This window comes from Polistes canadensis, unplaced genomic scaffold, assembly GCF_001313835.1.
Source record: "Polistes canadensis isolate GaletaPanama2010 unplaced genomic scaffold, ASM131383v1 scaffold_75, whole genome shotgun sequence".
NCBI classification, from domain to species: domain Eukaryota; kingdom Metazoa; phylum Arthropoda; class Insecta; order Hymenoptera; family Vespidae; genus Polistes; species Polistes canadensis.
In genome coordinates, this window is record NW_014569622.1 from 381,599 (window position 1) to 396,092 (window position 14,494).

A 14,494-nucleotide genomic window follows, 5' to 3' on the forward strand; every position below is an offset into this window, starting at 1 on the left:
ACTGATTTTAATTGGAAAAGAAACATTTTTATAATAGAAAAATCGTTAGTGTTGTTAGAAAAAAGAAAATTAAAATGACTCATGAAATGTAAGCAATTAGATTGTTTGAGTTTAGTTATGTAGTTTAGAAACTATGTATACGGTGTTCTAGTTCCTAACTTGGCGTTGCGAAAAAATCTTTCAAACAAAAAACTACGATAGATCTAATGATTAATTGGACATTATCATTGATTATATTATAGATCGGTATCACATTTTCTTATTCTTTAAAATGTTTAAACAAACAACAAAAAACTTTGACGCATAAAGGCCAATAAAAAATAATAATCAAATTAACCTAGTATAGGAGAAATAATTTGTATTCTTGAACACATTTTTAATAATCTTAAATTTTTCAATGTTTCTTTTTTTTTTCTTCAGAGGCGATTTCTCCGAACCTCTTTACGAGCGCGTTCTCCCGTTTCGCACGAATTTGTCGTTATACTTTTTTCTACCCTTTGCTAACTCGAAAGAACGTTAGCGGAGAAACAAGAAATGATATTGGATAATTACGATCGTGTATAGCCTTCTCCTAACAATGCTGCCCTTTCCCTTCATTGACAGGATCCCCTAAGGGAACGGCAATGTTTTCAATCTACTTTATACGTAGTTAATTTTTCAATTTCTTTCTGGTATGAATTAAAATTCATTCGAAAGTATACAATAATTATCAAAGATTGTTCTTAACAACATTCTGTGGCAACGACTTGGAACAAATTAAAATAAATGCATTGTTACGATCGTGTTAGAGCAATGATTACGAAAGTCTTTAATATTTTACGCTTCGTATACATCGAGCAAGTGAAACTTGATGGAAAACCGATCGGAGAGGGACGTTAGGATCGTTATGCGATGATCGTTTCTCTTCCATCGCGATTATGTTAACATAAGTTCGCATGATATTTCGAATAACGAACGGATTAACATCGTTCCGAAGCTTTCTCGTTGCGTAATATGTTTCGCACGATAGTCGGTTAGTCCTTCCTTGTTGCAAATCAAGTTGTTAGAAATTTTCTAACTATCACGTGGCTTCCTTCTAAAACTGATTCTACTTTTTATTTCATTTCTATAACCGTTCTTTTCTAAAAAAAGGTTTCTTCATTCGTTTTCTGATTTCTCGATCAACGAACACAATAAGTTTCTCGTCGGAACGTTATGCTAACGTCGAGTTTAACGTTTCTCTCTCTGTTTGGACGATGCGGAGTCATGGAAACGTTAAATTGATTCGTATCGTCCGGGTTAACCGCTCTTCTAACACACACACACACGCACACCGATATTAATTCATTGTAACGTTACACTTGGAAAGACCAAAAAAAAAAAGGAAAAAATCCTTTATCCGATACATCTCCTAATCCATTTCGTTGAATCGATTAAAAAACAAGACGAATGAAAAAATAAATGTAGACATTAGTAACGTGCGAGAAATAACATCAAGGCATACCCCAATTTTCTGATCGATCTATAAAGACAAGATAAAAGGATGAAGAAAGTGGACTCGTTTTATCACAAGACATAAAAATTAACTTTTATTAGAAAATAAATAAAAGTGTTGCTGCAGAGACAAAAAATGAAATTGGGGAGATAAGAAGAACGGGGAACGGGCGTTTCGGGGTTTTTTTCGGGGGGGGGGTGGATTTTAGGTGGGGGGTGGAGTGGAAAACAGGGCTAGAAAAATATACAATGACGTTAACCAATGTAATATCGTGACGTCTTCTTCAATATCACATGCCGCGCAAAATTTCGAGGTGCTGATAAAGAGAAGGTTGCAAAGACAAAACTAGGGACGAGAGAGAATGGGCTTCTCTCGGTAAGGAATTTAAGGAAAATTCGTAGATTTGGAATGTTACTGCGCCTGTTGATAGTGGGATGTACGTATAAGTGTCGATCATATGTGTTTTTAAAAATGTGTCTGTATAGATGTATCTAATGCGTGTATGTTATGCGATAGTGGACATTTTTTTAAGCATGATTGCCTGGTCTTGGTCCGTGGGTGGTCCAAAAACTAAGCTCGATCCTGAGGGGGGGTCGTTTTATCCTTCGTGATCCAAACCTTGTCCAGTCTTGATCCTCGGGATTACTCTTCAGACGATTATAATACTGTTTCGAGATTGAAAGGAGAGAAGAAGAACGGATCTTGTCTTCCGATGGTAGATATTATTTACGATTCCCTCGGAAGGGTCGAGCCTGTCTGGGCCACCTTGGACCAGCTGATTCGTAGGTAGGATGCTTCGAAGGATCTTCGTCTACCAGGGGTGATGAGCCACCGGTTTAGCTACGACCTTGACCTCGGGTTCCGGAACATAATGTTCGACTCCAACCAAATGAGGTGATGGTACGTGAACTCCGTGGTATGGTATTCTCACTGATTGAGTATGGGGTACCTTGATGTTCAGGGGCTGGGGATGAACTGGAGGAACAGGTGCCGGTTGAGGTACGTTGATCACGTGATGAACGGCTGGAGCATGGACCTAAATAAATAAATATTCAAATTAGTATCTTATGGTATCTCATATCTTTCTTCTTATTCGTAGATAAGATGAATATAGCAGACGTATAAGCGTCCCCAATATTTCAACATCTCTCCCCTTCGTCTTTCATTTGAGATAAGCGCGATTGTGCATACATATCCTCGTTGGAATAATATCCAATTAGCCAGTATAATTACGGTGTCCAAGTGAAGATTTCCTAACCAGTCGATTGCTATACCTGACCTACGACACCAATTAGATCCCTGATCGAGAACAGAGATCAAGACACTGACTGTGAGAATAAGATTTCATATCACTCTCGAAACCCTTTTCTCTTTCATCGTAAATATGATTCATTGTTAGATAGGATTATCTATGATTACCTGTGCATGTACCTGTGCAACTGGTACGGCGACCTTGATGTACTTTGGCGCAGGCGCAGGCGCTGGCCATGCTGAAGCTTGCCATGGATCTGGCCAAGGTTGTGCGACGACCTGAGGTATTTCAGAAACTTCTTTCAACGAACTATCTCTCTCGTCCCTTTCGACGATTTTACCTCAACCGAGTATCTGTTACTTGGCCGAGTACGTCTAGTATCACTCGGTTAACATGTTGAAGTACGTTCATTTCCACGATCGTTCTCGTTTCACGATCATTTCCATGAGAGAAAAAAAGACAGACAGACAGACAGATAGACAAAGAGAAGGTGAGATGAACAATTGTTAGCACCATCGAGAAGAAAATTGTTGTTTTTCATTAACGACGATGATGAAGATTATTCGACACGAAGAATCGTTAGCCACAATAGTTGATAAGAAAGATTTATTATCAATGTTATTTCAGCCCGAACCTGACCAATTTTCGGGTAACCAAGAGAATATAGATCATATAGATCTCATATAGATCAACGTAATCATGATTAGATCAATATTGGATTCGTAGTAAAATCGATCGACGATTCAAAATGAAAGTCAACATCGAATTACCTTAACAATCGTTATGTGTCTTATTTACGATTGTAATTTCATCGTCATGCAACGATCTTTTAGATAATTACAAAGTTATGACGTATAATTTGTAAATTGATGCAACTTACCGGTGCGGCCCATGGATGTCCGGGATAAGCACTAACAGCTACCACTACGGCGGAAAGAACGATCTGTAATTTTCAATTGGTAGCATAATTAATAAAACTCTTGCTAGGATTAACAAAGAAATATAATACAAATGTTGCAAGTAATATTGAAAATTACTTAAAGCATATATAATCGTACATTACGTAAGAACATTTGAAAAGAAATAATAATAATAATATTACATGTAGAAAGAAACTCGTGTTAAATAAACTTACGAGCAGCTTCATGGTGGTGTGGGACGGTTTTTCTTGTGCGGTACACGGGAAAATACTACGTTTCCGAGGGGCAACGCGGTATGCTTTTATAGCAATGCCCTGCCCAGGCCCCTGGGTACCTAACAAGAGGCGGGGGTAGGACGATTGCAGTACATACGGACCCCTTTCACCAATAGCGTTCGACCCTTTCGGACCCCTTATTCGGTGCCCGAGTTCGATACTCATGAAACTATAGTTGAACCGTCACTTCCGGTATTCTATCTTAACCCTTTTTTATATTCCTACGAATTTAATTAATCCATCATTTCAAATGATTCCAAAGATGCGAGGACAAATTTCCAATAATTCTGCTTGAATATCAAACTTTTTCAGAGGATATTTGTATCATACAAAATTGCGCTAAATTCATGACAAATAATGTACTTTCTATCAGAGCTTAAAATATTAATATGAACTTATTAATGTATCATCGTTGTTGCTAAGAAAATAGATAAATTAAATTAGTATTAGGAATCATTGATATAGAACGACGTACACGAATGGTTGCGGTTTACGATTTCACCGTTTTTATCGAACGTATGGAAAACATCTGGATAAATTGGATCGATCGATCGATCTTGGAAATTTATGCGTAGATAGTTAATTTAAATCATTGATATTAAAATATCTATCGTATATTTAATGTGTATCATAATATATTATTATCATTTAATTTAACATATCTTTAATCTTGATCGCTTTTTCTTTACTTTGTTAACTATGATTAAACTCTTATTATTGAATCAAGCATAGTTTTTTACGATTTATTGCGATTTCGTAAGTGTGTTACGTCGACAAACGAGAACTCTCCAATAAGTACTAAGAGTACATCTCGCTTCTAGAAATTCGACACCAAATGCAAACTCCGTGTAAATGTCTAAGAGAAATACAGTATCGGCTAATCTAATGGCATAAATTAACAACTAATTGGACAATAATTTCAGTTTAGCGATAAAAAGAGTCACGATCTTCGGAGTCCAGTGGTGTTCAGTCCATAGAAACAAACACAAACGAAAGTGGCTTTTCAACATATTCGCGAATATCGCATGTGAAATTAAAAGATAATCTCTTCTCGCATAATTTCAATTTCAAAGTTGGAAACAGTTTGAACAACGTGGCCAAAAAATGATCATATCTATTCGGTGTTCTTCGAAAGTACTAGGCTTAGAATTGAATTAATAAGATCCATAATTGTTTCTTTCATTAAATCTTTCTAGGCTAATTGTAAATCTTCTCGATCGAAGGTTGACGAAGAAATCAATAAAAAAGTTAACACCTTGGCACCTTTAGTTGAAGCTAAAAACGGTTCTTCTCGACTTCTCCAACGAAGAGGTTTACCTTTTGTAGAAGTTGACCGCCCTTTACATGGAAATCCAAGCGATTGCTTAATCTCTCGGACGTTATTGGAAAACGGAACGATTGCATTATGATAAAAGAAGATGGGGTCTCTTCGGGGAAAATAAGCTCGCTCTTCGCGAAAGGAATCTCTCGAATTGAAAAACGAATTGGTGATCGAAGAACATCAAAATACGTGGATATCGGAGAGGCATTCGACCCGTCCCACGGCAAACGTAGTAAAAGTATTTCTATTTTGTTCCCTTTTTTTTCTTTTTCGAGTGATTAGCAATTACCTACCAAGGACCGAGTCTCTTACCAGTCACCACTCGAGAGATTTTACGCAATAATGGCACAGCGCACGTTACGTTTCAGTTCTCAAAGCAGAGAGTTAGAGAGCTAGGCTAGAGCTACCCCGTGTTGCGGATGTTAATGCGGCTTTGCTCGTAGGAATCGTTGCAAAATCTGGAAAGTTTAACGATTCCCATTATTTTGTAACGCCTCGGTTCTGCTTCGTATTAGAGATGGACGTTAGACAACGGACCGGGCGTGCCTTCTTATTATACGCTAACTTCTACCTATGTATTCGATTATGTATATCGATCAAAATTACTCGAAGACATTTCAATGATCGCCGAATAGATTGTTATATATGGGAAAAAAGAAAACAAAAAAAAACGAAAAGAAGAAAGGGTTCATCGAAATTGAAAAATCCTTATCGTCCCATTATTTCGTAATCCAAGTTAAATGCAAATACACATAACTCGTAACGATTTCTAACTGCCTGCAGCATACAAGTAGGGCTGATCGAGGTCGATCGTTTCTCCCTACGGCTACGTAGACAATAAAAAAAAGTATCCTGACTAACTAACCGATAATACGTTTCGTTAAAATTTCACGCGTAACGAAAGATACATACATATACTTGTGTACGTAGTAAGTACATATACGGTAGATACATAAATGCAATTTCTTACACGAATAAAATATTCTTTTTACTTCGAGAAAAGGATGAATCATGCTTCCCTTACGTAAGAACACCTACAATAATCTACTTTTTTACGAAATAAATATGGAACAAACGTTTTTGATAAGTTTTTATCAAGCATCGATAATTCTAAATGGCATGAAACTATTCTGAAAGCATAATTCTGAAACCAAGATAGAGTAAACGATAATGTAATTCATCGACTATCGAACGGAAGAAAAGTAATCGAAGAACCGGTAGAATGCAATTTTTTTTACCCTCCTCGTGGCCGCGTTCCTCGTCGTCCGAGAACGAGTGGACATTTTCGAAAGGGTCGTATACCTTGTGACTCGAATGTTCTGGAAGACAAGAAAAGAAAAAAAAAAGAAAGAAATGAAGAAAATAACTATCGTGTTGCAGGTATCTAAAATGTTGGATTTTGTTAATGTTTGTCAAGAGAAACGTACAGATTCGTTATCTAGAACGTATCGAAAACTAATTGATTAGAATCAAAGGACCAAGAGGGTTAAAGAAAGATCGGGAGGGATCGAGCAAAGAACGAGGTGCCGGAAATCTTCGATAGAAAATCCATTTTTGTTCTCTCGTTTCGTTTATACTTTTCGACAGGCATTTGTGCATGTCAACCACAAGTCTAGAATGCTCCAGATTCGTAAGCCAAGGATGGCGATTGCGACAATCAAGATGCCGAAGGCTATGCGGATTCCCATATCTGTGAACCGAGCTAAGCACCGTCTTAGAAAGTGAACAGAAGCATGCTCGCGTGCGTTTCAGCCTGGCACACGCCTTCTCCTTCGTTCTATATATACACATTATACTTTTTTATCCTTTCATTATAACGAACGTTATATAGAAGTAGTCTTAAAATACATCTTCAAATATGTGCAACAATTCAAAATCATTTCATTCGCGTAAGTATTTAAAAATGACATCAATGGACGATAATAATGTCAACGCGAGTCTAAAACATGATTTCTTCTCTCGTAAATGTTTATTTATTAGAAACAAAAAGACAATTGTGTAAATTGATGAAAAGAAAAATAATGGAGGAAGATAAAGAGAAATAGTCGAAAAATTATCTCATCTCGTTGTGCCAGAGCCGCGAGCAATGACTTTGAGAATGGCAAAAATGGAAAGAAGGCATCTTATACATCTATAATGCACCTATGTGCTTTCATACACGTGTACATGCATGCATACCATGTAAGCATGTACCATTCACTCGTAAAAGCAGACCTAATTATCTTCCCAGGGACAGTATTATTGATTAGCCTCTCTTTAATTCTAAGCTGGATAGAATTTTTTTTAAATAAATAGAATAAACTTTCAAAAAGAATTCGAACAATTTGTAACAATACAAAATAAAATTCGGTAAAGAGCTCGTGGAAAAGAGGCGGCTTTGGTTATACTTTTTTTTCTGTCTTTTGTTGTTGTTTCAGCTATTTTTTTTTTGTTGACAGAACCAAAATAAATTTCGTAGAGATCTAAAAGATTCTTATTCGTTACATCCAATATAGTAACGAAACTTACGTTTTATTTCATACATTGCAAAACCAAATGCGTTCACGTAAACTTTCTTTGCGAAAGCGACTGCGATTGATAGGAACGTATTAGCTTAGACCCGGAAGAAAATTGGTTGGCCGCCAACGTTAGTACCGTCTCGTAAAGCACCGTTCGCCTGACTTCGTAACTAAATTGCATCGTTCCTCCTTCTCCTAGGATATCCGACGCAATCTTACGCAAAACAATTTTTCTATAATCATTTTTATTTTTCATATTTTTCTAATCCCGATCAATAATTCGAATTAAAGAACCTCCTTCGTTAGAGTATAATCTAAATAAACAAACAATCAATCATGTCGATATAGTATAATGATTTGTAAAATAGATTGATAATAATCCTATAAGCATCCTTATAATAAAGAAAATATATATTAATACTATTAATATATTCCCGCGAATTCCTCAGAGTAAGAAAAGAAATAGTTAACTACTGATTTGATTAATCGCGGAAACTAACCGCCAAAGGATTACGAAATTGAACGACCGAATAGCCGATCGTGCTACAACAATGAGTTTTTCAGAAGTGTAATTATTTTTAGAAAGGAGTCATAATATTTCTAATAACATCTCACACTGAGGAAAGTCTTACGTCGTGGAGTCCGGCAACGTTTAGAAACGCGGCTAAGTTTTTTGAGATCCTATACGCATAATTTATAAATATTCTCCATCACGATTTGATTCAAAGTTTAGAAAAACTTATTATTTTCAATTACAAAATATATGTAAACGAAATAATATATTTTATAATAATTGTATCTTTATCGTTTCTGATCGTATAAGAAAATTATCGAAAATCAATTTCTGTATATATACATATTGTATATTTATATGTGTCTATAAATGTATGAAATAAAAGCATTTACACCCAATAAATATCTACATGTATGTATTAATATGGTTACATATATTAATACATATACCTATTTTGTTTAAACAAATAAAAAGTTTAAATCAATGTTTTTGAATTTTAAACGAGAAAGTATGGAGAAAGTATTCATCAAATCGAGAAATATCGAAAATATTAAAAAATCGAGAAATATCGAAATATTTAAAAATCGAGATCATTCGAGTTTCCTATTTTACCAACAGATGACGTTTATGTAGCATAAAATGGGCTACGATCTAAACGTCAAAAAGTGACATTTCGTTAGCGGGAAAAAGAATTTCTTGGTCTGTAATTTTTTACGTATCTTGACATTTTTAAACTTTTGTAAATAATAAATTTAGTGGTATGATATCTGTAGATAGCAGCAAAAAGCTCCAAGATAAGGTTTGTTCGTTATGAGATCAATTATAATGTTTTTTGGAAAGAAATTTTTTGTAAAGGTTATGTTATTTATTTGCTTCTAAAAACTTGTCATTATTCATAAGAATATAATTTCCAACGAATCTTTTTCTTCTTTTTTTCATAAATAAATTGATATAAGTTATTTGAATATTGTAGGAAAGCACCGGTGAAAATAGATCAGAAGAGTATCCAAGAATACCTATTTTATTATTGGATGGGCCTAAAGAATGGACTTATACTATGAGAAGATGTATGCAGGTATATTAATAATTTTTCCTAGAAAAGAACGAATGTCTGAGATATATCGAAATCAATTTCTTAATGATATATCTTTATAGAAAGTGATACCTGGTTTGTATCTCGGACCATACAGTGCTGCAAGTCGATCCAAATTAGAATCTCTGATTGAACACGGTATCACTCATATAATCTGCGTTAGACAGGATATAGAAGCACATTTTATACGGCCAAATTTTCCGGATAGGTTCAAGTACATATTTATTTGCATTGTTAAGACCATTAATAACATATAAAGAAATATTTTCCTATTGTAGATATCTGGTATTGAATATAGCCGACACTACCACGGAAAATATTATCCAACATTTTAAAAATGTTAAAGAATTTATAGACGAAGGTATAAATTCTGGTGGTCAAGTTTTAGTTCATGGTAATGCAGGAATATCAAGATCGGCGGCATTAGTTTTAGCATATTTAATGGAAACATATGGACTTTCACAAACGTAAGTAACATAATTGACGTAGGTATCTAACGTAATCTGTCATTAAAACTTCTTATCAATATTTTAGTCATGCGTATACCCTAGTACAACAAAGAAGATTTTGTATAAATCCAAACGAAGGATTCATGGCACAATTAAGAGAATACGAGCCTATATATAAAGCGCAAGAAACATTGAGAAATGGTCAACAAAGTTCGATAAGGCAACGAAGCAAACGAACGATTCATCAAATGGATATTGGACGAGTAGAAGATCGAACGAATACAATGGACAGTTGATAGCAAGTAAAAATATATACCAAAATTACAAAAAGACTTAATTCATAATAGAGAAGAATTATAGGTAATACTTTACACTTTATCGTATTTCAGCTAACTACTGAAATATGGATTAATACAAAAACATTTAATCCAAATACATCGGTAATTAAAGTACTGATTGTAATATATTTTGAATTTAAACAATAAAACGAACTAAAATTATTTAAAAAAGAAAAACAAATTTTGTTTGTTTAACTTTTAAATACATCTTCACGACTGACATTAATGGCAAATGATGAAAATATATAAATAATAACAAATTTTTTCGTTAATATTAACAAATTTTCATGATATATCGAGTAACATTTCTGTACATCAATGTTATCAGATTGAAATATAGCCGTATTAAACATTAATTAAAAATTATGTAATTATTTTAATCATTATAAACCAGTTATACTTATTACAATTACGGACCAATATCGTTAAGAAACCCATTCAATATTCATTGAAAATAGTAAATAATTATAAGTAAAAATAATCTTATTCCCATTTATGTGAGATTCCTATTTAATTTTTGCTGGTATGGAAACACAAATTATATCCTGTTTATTCTCATCTTGCAGTTCCCACCGAATTTTAAGAGACAACTGTAAATAACGATATAAAAGGTTTTAGAATATTTCATTTTTATTGTTTGTTTTCGGAGAAAAATGATATGTATGCAATACCTTAGGATAGGTATTTTCGACTGGTAAAACAGCTTTATAAGTATATTCAGTATCCTTTTTCAAAGGACACTGTATGTTAGATTCAGGATTAGTACACACATCGGGATGTGTTAAAGGAAATGGTATTGGCACGTCTGCAATTACACCATGAATTACTACTTCTATTTTGGAAACATCTTGAGCTAAAAAAAACAAGCATATCAATACATATGATCATTTAATTTATCGAAAATTCTATAGAAATAAAAACAAATCATTTTACTTACATGGGATAAAGTCTATAGCAAGACTCACATTAGAATTTCGAACTAATTCGCATGCTGGTTTGGAAGCATCGCAATTAGAAATAGTTATCTTTGTAAAGTGTCCAATCTTAGAGCCTACAAAATGATCAAATAAGAAATGAAATAATATCATAATATAAACAATTATTGAAATGATCATGTATCTATCAAAAATACATAAGCAAAAGATTACAATTATTAATATACATAGTCTTTCATTGTATGGAAGTGGCATTTGTAATTATTAAAAAAATGTTATCCGAGATAAATAATATGCTACATTTATCAGAAAATTATACAATAACACCGAATAAGCAGATGAAAAAGAATTATACGAGAATAGTTGCGAAGGATTACGTAAAAAAAGAAATGAAAAAAATAGCATTGATTTAATAACAGAGTAAAATACTAGCAATCATTTTAGGTATACATTTTACGAGACGAACAAAAATAAATTCGAAAAATATCTTATTGTTAGAAATGAAATACAAATGTGATAAACTGTATAGGATCATCTGCGACGATGAAAAAAAGTACAAAATCTGGAAACCTGGAAATAATGTAAATTATAATTTGCATTAGTTTTACTATAATATGCTCGAGAAAAACTAGCTAGTTTATTTAATGGTAAAAAAAGAAAAAAATAGATTACTACATTTAATGAGATACTTATCGTAATTAAGTTAGTTAAGGCATCATATAGTTGTAGTATTTGTAAGAGTTTAGCTCAAGTACGAGGCAAACAAATTTAATGCTATTAAGCATTTTCTCGCGATCTTAAAGAATGATTTATTTTTTCAAAAAAAAATTTTACGCTAATTGTAAAATCTTTATTTGTTAAAATGATTAATTTGAAAATAGACTAATCAAGAATGTGCGTTATCTCGTGAAATGTGATATGGCATATCGAATAAAGGAAAGTGTCTTTTGACTCTACGATGGACGATAATGTGAGTCATGAATTAAATTCGTCGTTTCTTAGCTGGATCAAAGACCTTGTAACAATATCAACTAATTGAATTTACAGACGAAGACTCTAACGTTGTAAATAATCCCAAAATTCAAATTAAATCCTTTATTTAAATTTTACCGCTTAGAAAAAAATGACAACGTGACTCGCAACGTCGATAATAAATAAATCATATTTCATTGATATTAATATTAACATAGAAAAAAAAAGAAATTTCGTAAGAGATAGAAAATGATTAAAATAATATTTCTGGATAAATTATTTTAATAAAAAAAATAACAATTGTGTGTGTATATAGAGATCAAAAGATGCTTACCACAGTCTTTGAATTCAACGGCATAGCAAAGCTGGAGAATACTCGAAACAACGAGAAACACGCAGAGTAAGATCGAACGAGTCATCCTGTTGATTCTTCGTCGTTCCCGCGCTGATTAACACTGATCGTTGGAAAAGACATAGAGCGATGGTAGGTGTAAGAGGAGAAACGGGGGTGGGGGTGAAAAATAACGTAGGGGTGGAACGAAAGAGGAGACGTCTCTGATGTTAAACTGTGATTATCGCTCCTCGTCTCCGACGATTGGAAACTTTATTGTATACAGAGTTTATCTTCAAAAGTGTAAATAATTTTTATTTCTTTTTCTAGATTTGAGGAAATACTAAGAAGGAAATATCATTTTATTTCCTTATACATGCGCATAGACGCCTTATGAATCAAGATATATTATCTATATGCATATGTAAATATGTACATGAACATTGGATTACATACAAATGAAATACTGAATACCGATAACGAACTTGTTTTCTTCTATGCTCTATACAAGCGCTGTCCAACCGGTGGTCCACGAATCAAATCAATTTTTTTTAATACAAATTTAAACACACAAACACTATATTAAATTAAATTAATAATTAAAACGAAAAGGAAACGTATTTTATGTATAAAACTTATAACAACTGCCGCTATGATATTGTGGCGTTCTTAAATTTATGTATACAATTATTTTTGACGTAACGTTAATTGACATTTTGATTATCTATACTTCTTTGACAGAATTGTTATAAAGAAATACATAGATCAATCGTTTGTTGATTTTTTGAGAAAACATTAAGGGAAAGTGATTTTTTAACGCAGTCAATGTTTTTTCAACTATGTTTTAAGACAAAAATGTAACGTAATATATCCCTGAAGTTTTTTATGCAAACGTTAAGGATTCAAATTGGCGCGGTAAAATAATGTTCCTCCGTGATGGCGCTTCGAAGAAATGTCATAAGTCGGAAGTGACGTAATACAACGTTAGTCCACGTAGCTGATGATTATTCTTATGGTCATACTGCTCAAAACTGAAATACATCACTTTCCTAAACGTTCTCCATTGATACGCAGTGTAAGTATTGTATTCAAACATATCTTTTTTATTTTTTAATAAATCTTCTGTTAAGTAATATGTTCATTATTTATTTTAATTAAGAGAGAACGTTGAATTATTATAATTTTATTCCGAGCAAGTTTATATTTCAGGTTAAATTGTATATATGTAGAATATGTTTTGTTTTCTTTGGTCTTCATATTTAATTTTGATGCAATTTCTTTATTATTTTTTGTCTATACCTATTAGGGAAATTAATTTAATATCTAGAATAGTTTAATCTGATAAAAATATAAAAAATTTAATTAAGATTGGAACCTTCAAGAATGTAAAGTATATGTATTTTGTTTATTGTAATAAATATTTAAGCTGTAATTTGAATTAGATATCAAACAGTCTACATTTGTATATGGTTGCATTGTATTAACGTGTTATATGTTTTCTATAATTTATAGAAATTGAATTAACCATGGATCAGGTGAAGAAACTAACAGAACCAGGACGTCAGTTCGCCAAAGACAGTATACGTCTTGTAAAAAGATGTACAAAACCAGATCGGAAAGGTATAAGTAATATTTTTGTTAATATATAAGAACATAGAAAAATCCTTTTTTCTTTTTTACAGAATTTCAAAAAATTGCAATCGCCACTGCCATCGGATTTTGTATAATGGGTTTTATAGGATTTTTCGTTAAACTAATTCATATCCCTATCAACAATATCATTGTGTAAGTATTTTCTTTGAATTTATTTTCTTCTTAATTTGTCTCAATTTTTCTATGTCTAAACTGTTAATAATTGTTTACAGGGGTTCGTAAATCCATACTGTATACAAAAATATTGTTAAGGTATTATAAGTTTAATTGGTCCACTCTTCGCTCCTATTTTAATTTAATTTATATAATATCTCATTTGTTTATATTATGAATATCATGATTCATAGAAATTAAATAACTAAGGACATGTATAATATATTGAATTTTATAATAAAATAGGAAGAAATAATAAATATATATATTTTTTGTTTTAAATAGGTGGTTTTTAAAAACACTTATAACACCAATA

General features: G+C 32.7%; 3 protein-coding genes and 1 pseudogene across 7 annotated transcripts; 2 read left to right on the plus strand and 2 right to left on the minus strand.

Annotated features, from left to right (window-relative positions):
- Positions 1-2,285: 2,285 nt before the first annotated feature.
- Positions 2,286-4,016, minus strand: LOC106786461 (annotated as a pseudogene).
- Positions 4,017-8,873: 4,857 nt separating this feature from the next.
- LOC106786540 (serine/threonine/tyrosine-interacting protein-like) lies at positions 8,874-10,486 on the plus strand. 2 transcript variants are annotated; one of them, XM_014748036.1, is made up of 6 exons: positions 8,875-9,053; positions 9,228-9,329; positions 9,410-9,561; positions 9,626-9,814; positions 9,882-10,098; positions 10,186-10,486. In XM_014748036.1, exons 1-5 carry the CDS (start codon positions 9,015-9,017, stop codon positions 10,090-10,092), a joined length of 693 nt encoding a protein of 230 aa, XP_014603522.1. In that variant the 5' UTR covers positions 8,875-9,014; the 3' UTR covers positions 10,093-10,098; positions 10,186-10,486. The 2 variants fall into 2 exon arrangements, with proteins under 2 accessions (XP_014603523.1, XP_014603522.1); XM_014748037.1 differs by lacking the exon at positions 10,186-10,486 and having other exon boundaries at positions 8,874-9,053; positions 9,410-9,555; positions 9,882-10,108.
- Positions 10,154-13,002, minus strand: LOC106786542 (protein NPC2 homolog). Of its 4 annotated transcripts, none has more exons than XM_014748038.1 (5): positions 12,829-13,002; positions 12,376-12,643; positions 11,072-11,185; positions 10,806-10,987; positions 10,154-10,724 (listed from the first exon to the last, which is right to left on the minus strand). In XM_014748038.1, exons 2-5 carry the CDS (start codon positions 12,458-12,460, stop codon positions 10,641-10,643), a joined length of 465 nt encoding a protein of 154 aa, XP_014603524.1. In that variant the 5' UTR covers positions 12,461-12,643; positions 12,829-13,002; the 3' UTR covers positions 10,154-10,640. The 4 variants fall into 4 exon arrangements, with proteins under 4 accessions (XP_014603524.1, XP_014603525.1, XP_014603526.1 ...); XM_014748039.1 differs by having other exon boundaries at positions 12,376-12,496; positions 12,829-12,989; XM_014748040.1 differs by having other exon boundaries at positions 12,376-12,496; positions 12,847-12,987.
- A 341-nt stretch (positions 13,003-13,343) lies between these two features.
- Positions 13,344-14,434, plus strand: LOC106786485 (protein transport protein Sec61 subunit gamma). The gene is made up of 4 exons (XM_014747916.1): positions 13,344-13,447; positions 13,885-13,992; positions 14,055-14,157; positions 14,238-14,434. Exons 2-4 carry the CDS (start codon positions 13,899-13,901, stop codon positions 14,245-14,247), a joined length of 207 nt encoding a protein of 68 aa, XP_014603402.1. The 5' UTR covers positions 13,344-13,447; positions 13,885-13,898; the 3' UTR covers positions 14,248-14,434.
- The last annotated feature ends 60 nt before the right edge of the window (positions 14,435-14,494 follow it).

What these genes read in the sequence shown, in the direction of transcription:
- LOC106786485 (XM_014747916.1), top strand. Translation starts at nt 13,899, where the DNA reads ATGGATCAGGTGAAGAAACTAACAGAACCAGGACGTCAGTTCGCCAAA. An exon ending in TACAAAACCAGATCGGAAAG is followed by an intron (nt 13,993 to 14,054) that starts GTATAAGTAATA and finishes TCTTTTTTACAG; the next exon opens with AATTTCAAAAAATTGCAATC.
- LOC106786540 (XM_014748036.1), top strand. Translation starts at nt 9,015, where the DNA reads ATGATATCTGTAGATAGCAGCAAAAAGCTCCAAGATAAG. An exon ending in AATTTTCCGGATAGGTTCAA is followed by an intron (nt 9,562 to 9,625) that starts GTACATATTTAT and finishes TTCCTATTGTAG; the next exon opens with ATATCTGGTATTGAATATAG. An exon ending in ACATATGGACTTTCACAAAC is followed by an intron (nt 9,815 to 9,881) that starts GTAAGTAACATA and finishes TCAATATTTTAG; the next exon opens with TCATGCGTATACCCTAGTAC.
- LOC106786542 (XM_014748038.1), bottom strand. Translation starts at nt 12,460, where the DNA reads ATGACTCGTTCGATCTTACTCTGCGTGTTTCTCGTTGTTTCGAGTATT. An exon ending in TGCTATAGACTTTATCCCAT is followed by an intron (nt 10,988 to 11,071) that starts GTAAGTAAAATG and finishes TGTTTTTTTTAG; the next exon opens with CTCAAGATGTTTCCAAAATA. An exon ending in TCGAAAATACCTATCCTAAG is followed by an intron (nt 10,725 to 10,805) that starts GTATTGCATACA and finishes CGTTATTTACAG; the next exon opens with TTGTCTCTTAAAATTCGGTG.